This window comes from Microcaecilia unicolor, unplaced genomic scaffold (assembly GCF_901765095.1).
Source record: "Microcaecilia unicolor unplaced genomic scaffold, aMicUni1.1, whole genome shotgun sequence".
NCBI lineage: Eukaryota > Metazoa > Chordata > Amphibia > Gymnophiona > Siphonopidae > Microcaecilia > Microcaecilia unicolor.
Genome location: NW_021963191.1, coordinates 33,976 through 55,202, shown reverse-complemented (window position 1 = coordinate 55,202; position 21,227 = coordinate 33,976). Strand labels below are relative to the sequence as shown.

At 47.1% G+C, this 21,227-nt stretch overlaps 1 protein-coding gene across 1 annotated transcript in view; it reads left to right on the top strand.

The window, feature by feature from the left end:
* The first annotated feature begins 5,055 nt into the window (after window positions 1-5,055).
* The window catches only part of LOC115459058 (P2X purinoceptor 7-like), a 49,988-nt gene continuing 33,816 nt past the window's right edge, over window positions 5,056-21,227 (top strand). Inside the window, exons 1-3 of the mRNA XM_030188922.1 lie at window positions 5,056-5,195; window positions 11,433-11,565; window positions 19,815-19,886. Of these exons, the coding sequence (XP_030044782.1) occupies window positions 5,068-5,195; window positions 11,433-11,565; window positions 19,815-19,886 (333 nt within the window). The 5' untranslated portion in view covers window positions 5,056-5,067. The remainder of the gene's footprint in view (window positions 5,196-11,432; window positions 11,566-19,814; window positions 19,887-21,227) is intronic.

Sequence of the window (21,227 nt, the reverse complement as noted above, 5' to 3'; positions counted from 1 at the left end):
GGAATATGTTCCTCAACTTGGCCGAAAACATTGCCCTCTCCCTGGGAATTGCCAACTGTTTCATCTGTGGAGGCACCGACATGGGTGAACAATGGCCCTGGGAAGCGAGAGAGATCCGACAGCAAACATGGGATGCACTCAACACCACTAACATTACCTTTCCCCAACGACCGAAGCCGTACGAATGGGCCCTAAGAACAAATATTATAGGTACCCTCTGCGCTAGTCGAGCGCCATCGAAGCGGTACTCTATACCAGTGGGAGATTCTGCTTGCACGGGGGTCCTTCAGTATAATGGAAGCCGGACGACCTGGTGGCAAACGGATAACCTGCCCGCCCCGGAGCCTATCTGGACAGAACCCACCTTGAACACGACATGGACATACGGAGGAAACGCCTCCCTCAAGTGGGTAGCCCCGGAGGGCTACTACTATATCTGCGGGCGCAGGGCCTACGAACAGCTCCCGGCCCGCTGGTACGGTACCTGTCTCTTGGGCACTGTTCGACCTAGCTTTTTCCTTCTGCCCCTGCGAGTTGGTGAAACTTTGGGTATCCCCCTATACGTGGAAAAGGGGCCAGATAACCCTGCCAGACGTAAACGGTCCTTTCTAGATACCAAGCCCAAAGTCCAAATTGGAGACTGGAAAGACAACGAGTGGCTGCCAGAACGCATCATTCATTACTATGGACCGGCCACGTGGGCTGAAGATGGTACATACGGGTACCGAACCCCTATCTATATGCTGAATCGCATTATTCGCCTACAGGCCGTGCTCGAAATCCTTACTAACGATTCGGCCTTTGCCCTCAATATCCTAGCCCGACAAAACACTAAGCTCATTACCGCAGTTTACCAAAATCGCTTGGCTCTTGACTACCTCCTAGCCCAGGAGGGCGGGGTGTGTGGCAAGTTTAACCTCAGTAATTGCTGCTTACAGATTGATGACCAGAGCCATGTCATCAAAGAGATAACTGACCGGATGGTCAAACTAGCCCACGTCCCCGTCCAGACCTGGAACAGCGCGTGGGACTGGACTTCCTCCCTAACCAGCTGGTTGCCAACCTCCGGGAGCCTGCAAGGCCTCCTTGTCATGGGTGGCCTGTTTTTGTTGTCCTGTTTACTAATTCCTTTATCTCTTCCCTTTGTTTTCAGGTGTCTCCGCTCCACCATGGAGAACATCGCTGACCGCCGGGCTGCTGCCCAGCTCATGGCTCTCCAGATGTACTCCCCCATTCCCCAGTCTGACGAAGCTTACGATGAAGCACCTTGTGGCTGATGTGCACTTTGAACCCCCTGAGTCACTTCATGGGCCATTACCCTTGTGCCAGCAGAAGACCGGCTACAAAGGGGGGGGGATTCCTCTAGGGACCCTCCGTCTCAACCCCGGCGAAGCAACCAACGGCTGCGCAAGGGCTTAGGGCTCGCTTGTTGCCTCCCTCGCTGACTATCCTTGTCCTTTCTTTCCTTTTCAGGGTTCATGGAGGTGATACTCTCCACCAGAATGGATGTTCAAGTATCAAAAGGGGGGAATGAAGGAGTGGAACGCCTAATGCTACCCGAATACTGCTGAACAACAGGACAACCTCATGTTTTTGTGCCTACTGATGGACGTATAGTTATGCACTCTACCTCTGCTTTTGGCTGGTTAGCCACACCTTATTACTGCACTGGACATTTGTGCCTTATCCAGTTTTACTGTTTACTAACGAAAGAAGGTTGCTGTTTACTAATGTAAGGACAGAATGCAGGACTATTAGACATATAGCTTGTAACAGTAGTTTGCAAGGCCTATACAAGACCAGCTTGCATGTAGCAACGCGACCTTGGAGGGTGCTGACACCCCCTGCATTCCTGAGCCGAACCTTATCTCCTGTGCTAGAAAGGAGCATTGTGTGTGTATGTGTGAAGAATAAGCTGCTAAGTTTCGTTTTTCTTGCCAGTATCATTTCAGTGTTATGACGTGAGTATGTACTGGGACTACAATTTTGTACTGTAAGAACTACAAATGTTCACTGCGCATGCCAGTGTGATGTGTAAGGGGCCAAATGCGCAGGCCCAGTAGGGAAGTATAAATGTAAGTGTCAGATGATTTATGACACACAGTGTCCCGAGACTACTCGGTGCTGTTCACTTGCTAGCAATAAAGTTGCCTTGTTTGGAACCAAAGTTTGCCTTTCGTCTCCTGATTTCCCACCTGTTTCACCCTTACTCCCCCAGTGGTCACTGACCCCTTCCCACCCCCAAAGATGTAAAAGAAACAGTACATACCAGCCTTTATGACAGCTTCAGATGTTATGACCAATCATATTAGAGCAACAAGCAGGTCAGAGCAGTTCACTGTAGGCCCATATCCCACTCTACCTGTTACACTTGTGGTGGAAAGTGTGAGACATCCAAAATGCACCAGAAACCTACTGTACCAACATATAGGTGGTATACAGTTGGGTACAGAAGGTTTTTGGTAGGTTTTGGAGGGCTCACCATACAATATAAGAGGTTAATGGTGAGATGAGGTACACATCTAATTTTATGTGAAGTTTACTGAAGTGGCCTCTAGAGTGCCCCCACCTACTAAGAATGCTGGTCTCTCATACATCTTAATGGCTTGTTTTTATGCATTTTTCCCTTGGACTTTTTTTGTTTTACACGAAAATGGTCCAAAAAGATAGACGCATCGAACACAAAAATGGGTAGCAAATGGCCATTTTCAAAACAAGAAGACATTTTTCTGGTTCGAAAACTAAAAATCAAGTGGCAAACATAGCGGTTTTCAAACCAGAAAATTGTCTTTTTGTTTTGAAAATGGCCATTTGCTACCCATTTTTGTGTTCGATGCGTCTATCTTTTTGGACCACTTTCGGGAAAAAACAAAAAAAGTCCAAGGGAAAAATACCCCTTGTATTTAAACGTCATATCAAAAATGCCCCTCAACATTGTAAAAGCCCCTGGCCTTGCAGGGTCTTTTTCTCCTAGGCTCAGCTCACAATCTGAAGGACCTCTGCTAACACACAACACCTCCACACTCGGTCAAACCAAAAAGATCCTCTTTATTGTAGTTCACACATTAACTGGTGTCACCCAAAATTCCCCCCCAAAATGCACGTAACATAGTTCTCCTGTGCCCCTAGAAAAGGTGTAATCCAGAGCAAGAGGAAACAAGAAGGAGTTTAGGGCTGAAACTTAGCTCCCTCAGCCAGTCAGTCAGTTAATCCCCCCCAGAGAAATTATCCCCCTCCTCAAACAGAAAAAATGCTCTGGGACAGTTCTCTTTTCCCTTTCTTTATAGTTCAGTCACTTATGATTTACGGTTCAAGGTTACAGTTTCCTTCAAGTGCAGTTCACCTTTTTCCCCCCAGCCAAGAACCTTAGCACTTTGGTTCCCTGCTGTAGCAACGCTCCCCCCTCTGCACAATAACAATCAGTCTGTGGTTACCCACACACTTCTCTCTCCAAATACAGTTCAAGACGCTTATCGTTACTCATTCAGTGTCCATTTGTTCCTCAGAATGCGGTGCAACCGCTTAGGAAGGCTGTAGGCTCTCCTCCCATTCCATCTCTCCTCTCCCTTCACCTAGGTTTACCATATGTCCGGATTTACCCGGACATGTCCTCTTTTTGAGGACATGTCCGGGCGTCCGGACGGGTTTTGCCAGTCCACCCGTTTGTCCGGATTTCTGGACAAGGGCAGGCGGCGGGTCTATCCTAGCCTCCCCTTCCCTTACTTACTATCTACTGCCCTGGTGGTCCAGTGACCTCTTCGGGGCAGGAAAGAGCCCCCTCTTTCCTGCCCAGAGCACTGCCCTTGCCCTGCATCCTGTTGTTGTGACTGTCTCGGGATTCAAAATGGCCGCCGAGAGTTGAAGTGAGACTTCAACTCTCGGTGGCCATTTTGAATCCCGAGACCGTCACAGCAACAGGATGCAGGGCAAGGACAAAACTCTGGCCAGGAAAGAGGGGGCTCTTTCCTGCCCCGAAGAGGTCACTAGACCACCAGGGCAGTAGATAGTAAGTAAGGGGAGGGGAGGTGATGGGGGGGCAGGGGAGGGGAATATGTGACAGGGGGTGGGGCGAGGATGCGAAAGGGGTGTGGGCCATGTGTCCTCTTTTTGAGAGGACAAAATATGGTAACCCTACCTTCACCACAGATATCCTTCAAACCTCTGTCCCTCAAAGTCTTGAGGAATGCAGCCTTCTCCTCCTCACAGGTGACAGGGATTTTATATTGATTCTTTATCCAAGGGAACTGGCCCTTCTGGCTCACGCTCCTCCTGCTGGCCAGTGGTGAGATTTACTTTCTCTCTCTGCCCCTGCTGAGACCTGCTCCCGGATAAAGAGTCCCTGGCTGATTTTGACTCCCGTCCTCATCCCTGATGGATTCTGGGTAGGGTAGTTCTGGCTCCTGAAGCTTCTGGGGTGGCATAAGGGATCTGGTCTTATTACTTATTACTTCCTGAGCCCCTACGTCTTGCCCCATCCTTGGCCACCTTTAAATCTAGACTGAAAGCCCACCTCTTTAACTTTGCTTTTGACTCGTAACCACTTGTAACCACTCACCTCCACCTACCCTCCTCTCTTCCTTCCCGTCCACATTAATTGATTTGATTTGCTTACTTTATTTATTTTTTGTCTATTAGATTGTAAGCTCTTTGAGCAGGGACTGTCTTTCTTCTATGTTTGTGCAGCGCTGCGTATGCCTTGTAGCGCTATAGAAATGCTAAATAGTAGTAGTAGTAGTAATTACATAATGTAATACATGGACATAAAGTGAAAATTCAGGTGTATTTGTTTACCAGCCTGTGCTTTAGCCTCCATTTCACACCTCTGTCCTGCTAGGGCAGAGCCCCTTTCCCTTCTAGTTGTCTCTCATGTGCCAGTTAGCTGAGTCTAGACACCGAAGCTGGGTCAGAACAGCGGGCAGAAGCCCTACTGAGCCATTAAGCCAGTTTGGGACAGAAGCAAGTGGTTGGGAGTATTGCAGCTTTAAGTGGTGTGGTCTGATTGTGTGTGGGTGTGAACAACAGCAGCATTTTTCCACTTCAGCAGTAAGAGGAGAAGCTTGCCTAGGAATGGCTTGTTACAGTTCTTTGAAGCCCTTCTTCTTCGAATATGAAACAGATAAAGTTGTAATTTTCAAAAGCCCTCATCTAGGCATTCTGAAATGGATTATACAAGTAGGAGTGTTTATCTGTATTTGGTAAGTTCCATTTATTATTAAAATGTTATTACTGTATAGTTATATGTCAACACACGCACACAGGAAGCCGTACAAAGCAACTATTCTGACTGTTGTATTAATAAATGTGTGTTTTGAACTGCAAGTACATTTTTGTTTTTGGTGTGCCAGCATGAACTTAATTATCTGGGTTATGCCAGAAAAATATAACCAGTAAACGATATTTGGATTTAAATCACAGTTGCAGCTCTTTTCTTCTATGTATCCACAGGGAGCTGAGTTATGTTTGTGATATCAAAAAAGAAACTGGAAAATGTATAAAATGTCCTGACCTGGGGCGCAGGCTAAAATCCCTGTAGTTAAAAGACTGGGGTGTAGATTTGGATTTTACATGTATTGTGAATCTTTCCAAACAGAGCTCAGGGGGAGTTACATATTCAGGTACTGTTGTGATACTGCTGTGCCTTTAACAGCTAAAGCGGCTCTATGGAACTTGTTTGGTGGTGAAAAGATGCAAAATCTCAAAGATTATTATTATTACATTTGTATCCCACATTATCCCACCTTTTTGCAGGCTCAGTGTGGCTTACAATTCATCGTGGATACTGGAAATAGAAAAGAATGTGCATTTGGTTTTACAGCGAGTTTTGGGTACATGATGGTGAAATACATAATATTAGAAATAGAAAAGAGTATACATTTGTTTTAGCAGACGTTTTGGTTACATGATGGTAAAATACATGATAGTGTTAAAGCCATAGACGTTAGGTGCATGATAGTGTGAAAGCAGAAGACATTAAAGAACATTCCTGGGTAACTTAAAGAAAGTAGAGTTACGTGTGTTGTTCTTTATGATATATTTTGTCGAAGAGATAAGTTTTCAGGAGTTTGCGGAAATTGGTCATTTCGTAGATCGATTTCAGGTTAGAGGCAAAAAGCAAATTATCGAGAAATGAATAGAGAATGAAACAAAAAATATTATGATGCCTCTGTATCTCTCCATGGTGTGACCACAACTTGAGTACTATGTGCAATTCTGGTTGCTGCATCTCTAGTGGAATTTAAAAAGGTACAGAGAAGGATGACCCTAATGATTAAATGACTCATATCAGGAAAGGCAGAAGAGAAGAGATGGCTGAGGGGAGATATGATAGAGGTCTACAAAATCCTGAGTGGATTGGAATGGGTAACTGTTAACTCTTTCAAAAAGTACAAAGACTAGGGGACATGACCAGTGGCTTTCCTTGCCTGTGGGGCGGGTCACCGCTGTGCCCCCCCCCCCCCGGCACGTCACCCTCCTCCGAAGTGCATCACCAGACCTTTTCTCCCAGCAAGGGGGTGCTTGGAGCAAGCGCATGGCTGTCAGCTCTGCTGGTCCCCTTCCCCAGGACAGGATGCAACGTTAGAGGGGGCAGGGGACCGGCAGAGCTGACAACCATACGCCTGCTCCGTTCACCCCCTTGCTGTCTACACCCAGGGCGGACCGCCCCCACTGCCCCACCCTTGGTATGCTACTGGACATGACATGAAGGGGCCCTTTTTATTTATTTGGATTTTGCTCACGCCTTTTTCAGTAGTAGCTCAAGGTGAGTTATATTCAGGTAGGGCAGATATTTCTCTGTCCCAGGAGGGCTCACAGTCTATGTTTGTACCTGAGGGACAATGGAGGGTTAAGTGACTTGCCCAAGATCACAAGGAGCAGCAGTGGGATTTGAACCGGCCACCTCTGGATTGCAAGACCGGTGCTCTAACCATTAGGCCACTCCTCCACTTTTATCAAACTGTGGTAAAAAGTGGCCTTAGCACGTGCTTACATGGGTCATTCCCGTGCACTAAGGCCATTTTTACTGCATGGGTAAAATGGCCAATATTTCGAGTTTTTTAATTAACGGTCTCACACTAATGTTCCCATTTACTGTGGCCATTAGTGTGTGAGCTTGTACCACCACCTATTTTGTAGACAGTAAGGGCTCACTTGCTAACCACACACTGATCAGTTAGTGCATGGCAATGTTGCTGCGCTAACCAATTAGCCTATACCCCAATACTAAAAAATCAAATGTACTTTTTTTTTTAAAGAGCACCAGTGCCAAAAGTTTCTGGTGCTCCATGGTAAGGCATTTTAAGCTGCAGTAAGCATGCGTTGGCTTACTAAAAGAACCCCAAAGTTACTAAGTAGTGCATTTAAAACAAGTCAGAGAAAATGTTTTTTACTCAATGCATAGTTAAGCTATGGAACTCGTTGCTGGAGGATGTGATAAAAAGTAGCTAGGTTCTTACAAGGTTTGAACAAATTCCTGGAGGAAAAGTCCATAAACCGTTATTAGGGTAGATCTGAGGAAAGGACTGCTTATCCCTGGAAGTTGGTAGCATGGAATCTTGACACATTTTAGGATCCTGCCAGACCTGGATTGGCCACTGGTGTGGGCTAAATAGACCTTTGGTCTGACCCAGTATGGCAATTCTTATGTTCTTAGGTTAAATCCTGCTAGTGCAGAGTCTGGCCGTGCAAGAGCTTTAGACAATTTAGTTGGTGTTATAAAACAAAATTGTAAAAGTAACAGTAGCAGCATTCCACCAAATAGGTGCATTTCCTAGTTTATCTAAGGGAAAGTTTAGACCTGGCAATCTGCTCCTCTCATGAGCTCCAGTCTTCCCAAGAAAATGACTTGGTAATTCCATCCTTTAGACAGATACATATACCATTTTCAGTGTTATCGGGCAGATCTCTGGAATGCCTTCCCACACTATTTACACTCAGACATGAGAAATTCAGGATGGGATTGATCTTTCCAGAGATGCCTTGGATTAATCAAGTTCCTCTCATGCCAAAAGACCTGCCTGCCTCAGTTTGAATGACTGGCGGCAGAGGACACTTTTGGAGTATGTTGTCTACCATACTCTGAGATATATAAAAGTGCTTTTTCCTCCCATTATCCTTTCTCAAAATTGTAATTTCTCTGCATTTTTCTTCTTCCATAAGCTGATAAACTGTAAACCACTGAGATGGCTCCCCGACAGGCAGGATATCATATACTCAATAAACCTAGAAACTTGCATCCATCACCAGTGCATTTTCACCAGGCCTAAAGAAGGGCGACCAAAATGATTAAGGAGATGGAACTCCTCTCATATGAGGAAAGGTTTAAGAGATTAGGGCTCTTCGGGCTTTGAAAAAAGGCAGCCAAGGGAAGACATGATAGAGGTCTACAAAATCCTGAATGGTGTAGAATGGGTAAACATGAATCAGTTGTTTATTCCTTAAAAAAGTACAAAGACTAGGGAACACTCAATGAAGTTACGTGGAAATACTTTTAAAACAAATAGGAGGAAATATTTTTTCACTCAAGGAATAGTTAAGCTATAATTAGTGTATCTGGTTTTAAAAAAGGTTTGGACAAGTTCCTGGAGGAAATGCCCATAGTCTGCTATTGAGAAAGACATTTGGGAAGCCACTGCTGTCCCTGGGATTGATAGTATGGAATGTTGCTACTATTTGGGGTTCCGCCGCTTTGCCTGTTTTTGAAAGGCAGTGTATAAATACCAACATAAACATACTTGTGACCTGGATTGGCCACTATTGGAAGCAGGATGCTGGGCTAGATGGACTATCAGTCTGCCCTAGTATGGCTATTCTTTTTAACCTCCAATTGTTGTGAAACTTTTCCCAAAACAAATTTGAGCCAGATTGTCTAAAATGCTTGGACATTGGGAGACAGGTATTTTTCTAATAGGTGCCTTGGGTCATAGAAATGCACCTAAAAACTATCAGGCTTATTTTCGAAAGAAAAAGGCGCCCATCTTCTGACACAAATCGGGAGATGAGCATCCTTCTCTCAGGGTCGCCCAAATCAGCATAATCAAAAGCCAATTTTGGGAGCCCTCAACTGCTTTCCGTTGCGGGGACGACCAAAGTTCACGGGGGCGTGTCAGCAGCTTAGCGAAGGCAGGACTGGGGTGTGCCTAACACATGGGCATCCTCGGCCAATAATGGAAAAAAGAAGGATGTCCCTGATGAGCACTTGGCCGACTTTACTTGGTCCATTTTTTCTTGCGACCAAGCCTCAAAAAAGTGCCTGAACTGACCAGATGACCACCGGTGGGAATCGGGGATCACCTCCCCTTACTCCCCCAGTAGTCACCAACCCCCTCCCACCCAAAAAAAAACTTAAAATGTTTTTTTGCCAGCCTCAAATGTCATACCCAGCTCCATGACAGCAGTACGCAGGTCCCTGGAGCAGTTTTAGTGGGTGCAGTGCACTTCAGGCAGGCGGACCCTGGCCCATCCCCCCCCCCACTTGTGGTGGTAAATGTGAGCCCTTCAAAACCCACCACAAACCCACTGTACCCACATGTAGTTGCCCCCCTTCATCCCTTAGGGCTATGGTAGTATTGTACAGTTGTGGGGAGTGGATTTGGTGGGGGGGGGGGGGGGGTTGGGGGGCTCAGCACCCAAGGTAAGGGAGCTATGCACCTGGGAGCAATTTCTGAAGTCTACTGCAGTGCCCCCTAGGGTGCCCGGTTGGTGTCCTGGCATGTGATGGGGACCAGTGCACTACGGATGCTGGCTCCTTCCACGACCAAATGGCTTGGATTTGGTCGTTTCTGAGATGGACGTCCTCGGTTTCCATTATGGCCGAAAACCGGGGACAACCATCTCTAAGGTCGACCTAAATGTGGAGATTTGGGCGTCCCCGACCGTATTATCGAAACGAAAGATGGATGCCCATCTTGTTTCGATAATACAGGTTTCCCCGACCCTTCACTTGGGCGCCTCGTTCGATTATGCCCCTCCACGTGTCTCCCTCTCTGATTATTTATTTATTAGAATTTATTTACCGCCTTTTTGAAGGAATTCACTGAAGACGGTGTACAGTAAGAATAGATAAATCTGTGTTCTCATTTCATTGCCCCACTGCTCAAGGATTCAGTGCAGTACTTTTGTGCTGCACAGAGTTATGGTTGTACTTACATTATTAATTAAGCTACATTTGTTTAGGTAAATGGGGTTAGAAGATAATTGCAAGTTGACAAAATGCCAGCCCCGTCAGTGTATATGCACATGGTCCCGGATATCATGGAAACATTTTAAAGGCTTCAGGCTTATAGCAGCATGCAAAGCAAGATTAGGGCTCCGGATCCTAGTTATGCCCTGGTGCTGTTCGTAAATTGATAATTCTAAGGTCCATAAGGAAAGGAAACACAGAAAATCCATCCATGAAGAAACCAAAAACTAGTTAATTCTGATCCTAGTGGCCTGGCATCATGAAACAACCCTTAGTGAAAAGGGTGAAAAAGATGATTTCTCCCCCCCCCCCCCCCTTTTTTGGATAGTAATAACAAGGTTTTTGGGACAGTCTGAGACCCCCAGGCTGATGTCCGGTCGCAGAGCTGATATTTATTTGGTTCTACTGTAAAGAGATTATCAAGTCCAGCTGCTTTACATGGGATTTCAGTGAAACATCTCTTGATTTGCATGAAGCTGTTGTGTTTAGTAGATCTGCACTGATTACACATAATTTTGGACATGGATATATTATTGAAACTGGTGTTTTTCTACAACATTCGAGCAGCGATTATAATACATAAAGATTTTCCTATAGCAAATACAGTGTTCTGGAGCATATTTGGATAAAGTCTGCCATTGAACAAGCCATTTTTGTGTATACCTTCCTTGATTTGTACCTGTCTTTTTCAGGGCACAGACCGTATAAGTCTGCCCAGCACTAGCTCCGCCTCCCACCACCAGCTCTGGCACAGACCATATAAGTCTGCCCAGCACTATCCCCGCCTCCCAACCACCAGCCCCGCCTCCCACCACCGTCTCTGGCACAGACTGTATAAGTCTGCCCAGCACTATCCCTGCCTCCCAACCACCAGCCCCGCCTCCCACCAGGCATAATGCTGGCAGTGCCCAAAAAACACTGACCGCTGCCGGCTGAGTATTTATCCAATAGTTTGCACCGGCTGTTTTGGTAAGTGGCTGAACAGGGGTAAAACGGCTCACACACATTTTACTCCCCCTGACCTAAGACACCCATGGGAATATTTATTTTGAGTAGACATACTGTGGAGATCTACCATACTTTAAACCACCTTGAGGAGGGACAGAGCAGTCTGCCTGGATAAATGCTTTTGCAAACCATCCTCCCAACTTGTATGGAAAAGTGCTCAGTCCCTCTGCTCTTTCACTGCCATCATGGCTTTATTTTAATTTTAAACGTGTGTGGTCATCCTTTTTTTCTTTTTTCCATCTAGCATCATTCTGTTCAAAGAGAAACGCTATCAAGATAAGGATTCTGTGATTAGTTCGGTCCATACTAAAGTTAAAGGTGTGGCGCAGACAGATTCCAGGATTTGGGACACAGCTGAATACACTTTGCCTTTGCAGGTAAGAATCACCTGGGGCCTTCGGACTAAGAAAGGATCCTGGTAGTGGTTACTGGTTGGTTTAGTTAATTCTGCTGGGAAACCAGACCACCAGCCCCCCCCCCCCCCACCTCTTCAGAGGATGAACTCAGTATTAGGGTTACCATATAAACAGGTTTCCCTGGACATGTCCTCCTCCTTTCGAGGGCACTGTCGAGCGTCTGGCCAGTTTTTTTATTTTGAGAGTTTGGTTTCCAGACAACTAGGAACCCCATGTGACTGCAGGCACACACGTACGCACCAGTGAGGTCACGGTCACCTGATCTACTGGCGCATGCATGGTGTGCCTGAGCAGAGTTGGCTCATGGCATGCGCGTCAAAATCCTCCATCCGACTCCCTCGTGCCCTGCACGCAGCCCGGCCAGCAACTGCAAGGACCCAGCAGGTCAGGAGGAGCCATCTCTCTCACTTGATATCGTTTTGTTTTTTTGTTGTCGGACCGGCACTCAACCTACTCCGTGGCCGCACACAATCCTGCTATGTTGCTCTATTTGGCTGCTGCATGGCACCCCCACCCCCCCATACACACACAGCCCCTTCCTCCAGCAAAACACACCTGGACAAGGAGGCTGGTGCTGGCTGAGCCTGAGAGAGAAGAAGGGAAGGCAGCAAGCAAGTGGCACCTGAGCCTGACACTGTTGGGCCAGCCCTTGTGAATCCTGCAGCACTCAAGGTCAAAGAGGAGAAGTGAGGAATCTTTTTTTGGAGGGGATGGAGAAGAGAGTGAGGGGGCTGTAAAAAAAGGTGTATGGAGTGTGGGTGCAGGGACTGGGGCTGGACAAAAAGATTTGTGACGTACATGGAGAGGGAAGGGAAATGGGAGAAATACAGCACATGGATAGAGGGGGAAGGAGAGGACATGCTGCTCATTGATTGGAGGGACAGGAAAGGGGAACATGCTGCTCATGGATATTTGCTTTTTCGGAAATGTACATATTTTGTATTTAGCAGAATACGGAAGAAAGTGCATTTCTGTTACTTTTACCAGTATTTTTACTGCTTATGGAATCTGGCTTTCTTGGGGGTCAAGGTCAGTGGCGTACCAAGGGGGGGCGGTGGGGGCAGTCTGCCCCGGGTGCACGCCGCTGTTCCGGGGCAGAGGGAGCATGGAAACGAACGAAGCTGACCGGCGCACGGCACCCCCCCCACCCCAGCAGCGTGAACCGGGGGGGGTGTCCTTTCGCTGGGGGGGGGGCGCTGCACCCAGGGGGCGGGGCGCATCGGTGATCCACCCCGGGTATCAGCACCCCTAGGAATGCCTCTGGTCAAGGTGACTTTGTGGCAGGGGGCAGGGCTGAAGAATGGTGTGGGGCGGGGCAGCATTTTATTTTTTTTTGTGGCCTCTTTTTTTGTCTCCGCAAATATGGTAACTCTACTCAGTATGAAACTGACTGACTTTCAAAAAGTACTTTCACTTTCCATTTGATTCTGGCTCTCTGGAAACTATGCACGTTCTGTTATTGTTTATCAGAACTTTTGACCTTGTGGTTTCCTCCTATTTTTTGGTCTTCCTGCTGAATCAGAAGCAGCCCCTTTAGGGTTGTGTGACATCATGAGTCCTCATTTGCAAGGACCAGGGAGAAGATTTCCTTATTTTATATCCTTTCCCATCTTAGCCCAGCTAATGCATTTACAAGGCTGCAAACATGAGTCCTAACTCAGGCTACTAGATGTGGGGGTCCAACTCCCTCCTCTCAGGCTCTGTGAATGATTTCTCTGCAGCAGCTCTAGCCCTGGCTGTCTCGGAAAATGGAAACCTGGCTCTAGAATCAAATCCTGGTCTCTGGCATGACAGGTCACAGCACTCTTGACGGAGCCACACTGGGCCAGCCCACATTTGAATTTCATCTAACCTGGCTAATAAATGTCAGTTTTTGTATTTATATTGGGATTTTATTAGCTGTATATAGGAAGAGGATGGAAGGATGTTGGAGGTCGTTCCTGTTGTATAATTCTATTTGCTTTATATATTTTACGATATTGCAAATCGTTTTGGGTGTAGCAATAGGCATGATAAATAAAAAAATGAGAATCATGAATGCAATGTCATTTAGAGGAAAAGGTGAAGTTCAAATACCTCTTCTGCCACAGGGACATTTCTAGAGAAAACCCACACACACACATTAGCCCTGGGAACCTAGGAGTCAGGCTTTAAAAACTGGTAAAGGTTCGTAGTTACTAAGATGTGCTACTGTTAAGACGTGTTATTTTACCAGAGGAAGGCAACAAGAACGATACGGGGGCTTGCACCAAAAGACATATGAGAAGCAACTGGAAGACCTAAACATGTATACCATAGAGGAGAGGAGGGACAGGGGCAGTGCTTTTTTTGTAGAAAAAAAGGTGCCGGTACTCATTATGGGCGGGGTCACCACATATGGCTCCACCCCTATGATAGCCACACCCACATTAACCACACCCCCTATACCAGCCATGGCGCATATAAACAGACATCATTGAAAATATTACAGTACTATAGGAGAAAAAAATAACGTGATTTGCTAAGTAGTAGCAGAAAATAAGACAGCCAATGTAAATTCTCAAATTGGACATATTACAAACACTAAAATGAAAATAAAATGATTTTTTTCTACCTTTCTTGTCTGGTGACTGTTTTTCTTTCCATATTGGTCCCAGTCTGTGATTATCCTTTCCTTTGTTTTCGCTTAACTCTTCTGTGCCATTTGTCATTTTTTGTCTCCTTTTTCTTTGCTTTCTTCAATATTTTTCAGGCTCTCTCTCTGTCCAGATTTAATTCATTCTTACTATCCATTCTTTAATTTCCTTCATCTACCCGTGGCTTTTCATCTTTTCCTCACCCTTGTTCTCCCATGCCCCTTCCTCTTATTCTCCAATCTTTCTCTATTCCCCTTTTCCATCCAGCAGCTCTGCTTTCTCTCCCCATCCTTCCAGTGTCTCCCCTATTTCTTTCTGCATTCTTCCATCCAGCGTCTTCCCTCTTTCTCTCCCTATCCTTCCGTTTTCCCTCTCTCTCTCCCCATCCTTCCGTTTTTCCCTCTCTCTCTCTCCCCATCCTTCCATCTGTTTTCCCCCTCTCTCTCCCCATCCTTCCATCTGTTTTCCCTCTCTCTTTCCCCATCCTTCCATCTGTTTTTCCCTCTCTCCCCAATCCTTCCATCTGTGTTTTTCCCTCTCTCTCCCCATCCTTCCATCTGTTTTTCCCCTCTCCCCGATACTTCCATCTCTTTTTCCCTCTCTCTCCCCATCCTTCCATCTGTTTTCCCCTCTCTCTCCCCAATCCTTCCCTCTGTTTTTTCCCTCTTTCTCTCTCCCCCCAATCCTTCCCTCTGTTGTTTTCCCTCTTTCTCTCTCTCCCCATCCTTCCATCTGTTTTCCCCTCTCTCCCCAATCCTTCCATCTGTTTTTCCCCTCTCTCCCCAATCCTTCCATCTGTTTTTCCCTCTCTCTCCCCATCCTTCCATCTGTTTTTCCCTCTCTCCCCTGTTTTCCCTCTCTCTCCCCAATCCTTCCCTCTGTTGTTTTCCCTCTTTCTCTCTCTCCCCAATCCTTCCCTCTGTTGTTTTCCCTCTTTCTCTCTCTCCCCAATCCTTCCCTCTGTTGGTTTCCCTCTCTCCCCAACCCTTCCCTCTGTTGTTTTCCCTCTCTCTCTCTCCCCAATCCTTCCCTCTGTTGTTTTCCCTCTCTCCCCAACCCTTCCCTCTGTTGTTTTCCCTCTCTCTCTCTCCCCAATCCTTCCCTCTGTTGTTTTCCCTCTCTCTCTCTCTCTCCCCAATCCTTCCCTCTGTTGTTTTCCCTCTTTCTCTCTCTCCCCAATCCTTCCCTCTGTTGGTTTCCCTCTTTCTCTCTCTCCCTAATCCTTCCTCTGTTGGTTTCCCTCTTTCTCTCCCCCTCCCCCAATCCTTCCCTGTGTTGGTTTCCCTCTTTCTCTCTCTCCCCCCAATCCTTCCTCTGTTGGTTTCCCTCTTTCTCTCTCCCCCCCCCAATCCTTCCCTGTGTTGGTTTCCCTCTTTCTCTCTCTCCCCAATCCTTCCCTCTGTTGTTTTCCCTCTATCTCTCTCTCCCCAATCCTTCCCTCTGTTGTTTTCCCTCTTTCTCTCTCTCCCCAATCCTGCCCTCTGTTGTTTTCCCTCTTTCTCTCTCTCCCCAATCCTTCCCTCTGTTGGTTTCCCTCTTTCTCTCTCTCTCCAATCCTTCCTTTGTTGGTTTCCCTCTTTCTCTCTCTCCCCCCCCCCCCAATCCTTCCCTGTGTTGGTTTCCCTCTTTCTCTCTCTCCCAATCCTTCCCTCTGTTGTTTTCCCTCTATCTCTCTCTCCCCAATCCTTCCCTCTGTTGTTTTCCCTCTTTCTCTCTCTCCCCAATCCTGCCCTCTGTTGTTTTCCCTCTTTCTCTCTCTCCCCAATCCTTCCCTCTGTTGGTTTCCCTCTTTCTCTCTCTCTCCAATCCTTCCTTTGTTGGTTTCCCTCTTTCTCTCTCTCCCCAATCCTTCCCTCTGTTGTTTTCCCTCTTTCTCTCTCTCCCCCCCCCCAATCCTTCCCTGTGTTGGTTTCCCTCTTTCTCTCTCTTCCCCCAATCCGTCCTCTGTTGGTTTCCCTCTTTCTCTCTCCCCCCCCCCCAATCCTTCCCTGTGTTGGTTTCCCTCTTTCTCTCTCTTCCCCCAATCCTTCCTCTGTTGGTTTCCCTCTTTCTCTCTCCCCCCCCAATCCTTCCCTGTGTTGTTTTCCCTCTTTCTCTCTCTCCCCAATCCTTCCCTCTGTTGTTTTCCCTCTTTCTCTCTCCCCCCAATCCTTCCCTCTGTTGGTTTCCCTCTTTCTCTCTCTCCCCAATCCCTCCCTCTGTTGTTTTCCCTCTTTCTCTCTCTCCCCAATCCTTCCCTCTGTTGGTTTCCCTCTTTCTCTCTCTCCCCAATCCCTCCCTCTGTTGTTTTCCCTCTTTCTCTCTCTCCCCAATCCCTCCCTCTGTTGTTTTCCCTCTTTCTCTCTCTCCCCAATCCTTCCCTCTGTTGGTTTCCCTCTTTCTCTCCCCAATCCTTCCCTCTGTTGGTTTCCCTCTTTCTCTCCCCCCCCCCCCCAATCCTTCCCTCTGTTGTTTTCCCTCTCCCTGCCAAGTTTGGCGCGAACGGCGCGAAGACGCGACGCACGCGGCACCAGCCCCTATTTCCGGCCGCTGCTGCTTCTCCTGTTGAGCAGCAGCGGCCGCTACACAAAAAGAAGATTAAAAACAAAAAATTGAAACCTGACTGAAACACGGCACCCCGGCACTGTAGACAGCCATTAGGCATTGGCTGTTGCCCCACAGCCGCTCCTCCTCTTGCCTCTACGTCACTGCCCCTGGAGGAAGACCCCGGAGGAGCGCAGTGACGTAGAGGCAAGAGGAGGAGTGGCTGCGGGGCAACAGCCAATGCCTAATGGCTGTCTACAGTGCCGGGGTGCCGCGTTTCAGCCAGGTTTGAAGTTTTTTAATCTTTGTGTAGCGGCCACTGCTGCTCAACAGGAGAAGCAGCAGCAGCCGGAAATGGGGGCTGGCACTGCGTCCGTCACGGGGCGGGGGGAGCAAAAAAAAAAGGTGCCGGTACGCCGTACCGTTGCGTACCGGCACAAAAAAAGCACTGGACAGGGGAGATATGATACAGACGTTTAAATATTTGAAAGATATTAATATAGAAACAAACATTTTCAAGAGAAGCGAAAATGGTAAAACTAGAGGACATGAATTGAGGTTGCAGGGTGGTAGACTTAAGAGTAATGTCAAAAAATTCTTTTTCACGGAGAGGGTGGTTGATGCCTAGAATGCCCTCCCGAGGGAGATGGTGGAGAAAAATACTGTGGTGGAATTCAAAAGGGCTTGGGATGAACTCAGAGAATCTCTAGTTTAGAAAATGAATGATATGCAACCCTTTAAATGTTGTTTTTTCATATGTGCCTGCATGTCAAGTGGTGCTTAGATGGCAACTCTGACTGCATCAACTAAAGGCCGGTGCTGGGCTGTCTTGTTCGGTGAGAGTCCAACATATAGTGTGAACTGGTCACCCTTCCAAGACCTGGCCAGGGCTGACCCTGCTTAGCTTCCTCTTCACCTTTCACAAATGTTCACCAGGCTTCTTATAACTAAAGGTTTTATTAGTTGCCACTTAACATAATCTTCATGGCTTATTCCTTCTTGAACTTAAACATTTCTTCTTCAATTCAAACATTTCTTCTTTAACTCAACCATAACCAAAAAGGCATTTACTCAGAGTCTTCTAATTAAACCCTTTTCAGACTTAAAGCAGTTCCTCAAACTTTCACAGTTCAAACAGCCAAACAAAAGCATTTACTTTTCTTTCTCAGAAGGTAGTGCAGCTGCCCCTCTTTTCAGCAGAGTGTTTCACAAGTCCACAGAGTTCAGCCAGTACCTTCAAGGGGATCTTCCTCCTGTAGCTGCCAGGTCTCCAGCTCCTCTCCTCTCTTTCACCACTCAGGCAGGTATAAGGTGGATAATTAGCTTCTCCACCCCTTCAGGCTCTTCCCCCTGATTCCAGGCAGGACCCAGCCCACAACCACATACACCTGTTTCCAGCCCAGGACTCTCCTTGGTCCTAGCAACCTCCATCTGGACATTCCCCTACTGGCTCCCTCTAGTGGCTCAACCTGGACATTTTCCCCCACTTCTATGGGAACAGCGCCATCTAGTGGCCTACCCAGGATAGGACAGCCCCTTATTCTTCACAATTGTGATCCGGTTTAGGATAGGCTGAAGAGAGCTTCGACGGAAACTCCAATTATTTGGAATGTGAGGACAGTGCCGGGCTGACTTTTATGGTCTGTGTCCTGCAAATGACAAGATGGATTTGGATAGGCTGGAGTGAGATTTGATGGCAACTCCATTAGTTGGAACATAAGGGCAGAGATGGGCGGACTTCTATGTCCCAGAAACACCAAAGAAAGACCATGATTAAGTATAGATTATCACGTTCGTTGTAGATTTAATCGTAGATTAATAATGAATATGACTGTTGGGCAGACTGAATGGACTGTTTATGTTTTATCTGCCGTCACTCACAGGGCTGCCGAGAGACTGAGCCGGGCCCTGGGCAAGGCCGCCCCTGGGGCCCCCGCCACCGCTGTCCCCCCAGATCCGCCGCCGCCGCTCCCCCCCAATCCCTACCACTGTCACCTCCCTCTCCTGCTTCCTGGCCGCCGGCGCTACAGTCCTCGGTCTCACCTGCCTGCCCTCGGCTCCATCAATAGCCCCCCTCCATCTGCCACCATGACAGGGGCCCCTGCATTCAAATTGGTAGCTCCTCACCTCCGTGTGAAAGCGGCAGATCGCATCCCTTCGGGCCTTCCCTCACTGTGTCTCGGCCCTCATCACTTCCTGTTTCCACGAGGGCAGGGCACAGTGAGGGAGGGCCCGAAGGGAGGCGATCTGCCGCTTTCACACGGAGGCCCGGGGAATTTTGTCCCCCCTGCCCACCCCCTCGGCGGCCCTGCTCACTTACCATGTTACCACAAACTTGCGCTATTTTACTGCAGGTCCCATTCAATGAGACCTTGTTACTAATAACTGGGGTTAGCAGTAACATAATACATCTTAACAGGAGCCCATGTTAGTAACTATGCCCCTAAGTGAAGATAAAAAGAACTCAAAATCCAGGAAGTCCAAATGAGTTCAGTGGAATTTTCATGACTCCATTGAGACAGACACCTGCCGTAAGTTCATTCATGTTTAGGTATCATGTGTAAAGGTCAAGGATTGCACTAATGTGCATTTTTGTGGCTAGCTCTCCCTGTGCTAATATGTATGGAAGGCAAGTTCACGAGACACTTCTCAACCTCCTTCAGAAAGAACAAGACTAGTGCTACAGTTGTTTCTCCTTTCTGGAGCACTACACACTCTGGCACAACGTTCACAGAACAAGTTCCCCAAGTCAATAGCTGCAGTCTTTTCTGATGCAATACCATTTGTTTTGCAAACAAGACTAAAAGATTTGTTATAAATATAGACATTGTCTGCATACAGGCCATACAAAATAATTTCCAGTTGCAGTATTCCTGTCCTAAAGTCTGAGCAAGGGGGGGGGGGGTATAAAAATTTTTGAAGGTCACCTAGGAGGACTAGATAGAGGGATAGATCTGAATATTCAGACCCGCAATTCTTACATTCTAGTCCAGCACAGCAGTATGAAACGTTGAGTTGACAAATGGTTAATGTGAGTCCATAATCTGACATTGCCTTTTTTTTTCTCTGCAGGGAGTGTCTGCCTTCTTTGTTATAACAAACGTTATAACAACGGAAAACCAAACTCAAGGTGTATGCCCCGAGGTAACTTTTTATTTTACCTTTCACTCTGATGGCAGACGTGTTCACTGGGGCTTAGAGGAATTCATTTTTCCTGTACCAAATGGCAGCAGCTAGGAAAGTCCAGACTCCAGGCACATGTAGTAAATGTGGTTTAGAGGTCGAACTTAACACTTATACTTATTTATCTGTTTGGATTTAGCTCAAGTCTATATTAGGTATTCCTCTGACCCCAGAAAGTTTACATGTTTTTGGTAAATAGGTCCCGGTGCATAAAATGGGGCCTGTGATAAATAACACACTTTAATGTGGTAGGATACTTTGGTAAAACAGCTCTGAGTTTCTACCTGAGGCAACGAAGGTGTAGTGACTTGCCCCAAGATCACAAGGAGAGTCAGTGGGAGAAACAGGATTTGAAGCTAGTTTCCCTGATTCTCAGCTTGCTGCACTAACTACTAGGCTGCTCCTCCACTTCTAGTATATGTCCCACACAAGCTGTCCTGTCACTGAAACGGTACGAGAGCATGCAGAGCAGGAGTGGTGAATGACTCTTGAACATAGAAAGACTGAGCCGACCTGGGCCTTTTACCACAAACACACAATTTGCCATGTCAGGGCTTGTGCCTGGTGGTAGTACAGCGCTCTGATGAGGCTGGGCGTTTCCCAGACAAACAGAGAGGAGAAACAGGATGTCAAACAGAAACAGTGCGGGGAGGGGGAAGAATCCACAGAATTTGCAAAAAGAAGAGAAAAAAAATTGAAAGAATTAGACTAGCTAATAAGGAAAAACTACAGGCTAAACCATGGATACCATGGGGAGATAGGATGAGTAACTTCAGAAACCTCAAGTACATCAAAATCTCACAGAGGAATGGAGTGGAGGAGTGGCCTAGTGGTTAGGGTGGTGGACTTTGGTCCTGGGGAACTGAGTTCGATTCCCACTTCAGGCACAGGCAGTCTGGGCAAGTCACTTAACCCTCCATTGCCCCAGGTACAAATAAATACCTGTATACAATATGTAAGTTGCATTGAGGGCTGCCCCTGCTCTTTGTATTATCCTTAGAGCCTCTACTGTGTGCACTCCGTGAGGAAGATAAAATTTGAGGTGTTCCCATGGGGACTCGGTGTATCAAGGTGCTGGCATACGCGGATGATCTACTGTTGACCCTGACGGGTCCAGGGCGGTCTGTAAAAGAACTGTTACACAAAATTACACAGTATGGGAAGCTTTCTGGGTTTAAATTAAATGTGTCCAAGTCTATTGCAATGGGAATTGGAGCAGATGAGGGGAAAGACTGGGGGGACAGGTTACCTTTTCAGCAAGTGAAGGGCCACATAAAATACCTGGGCGTGGTGGTTCCGGCG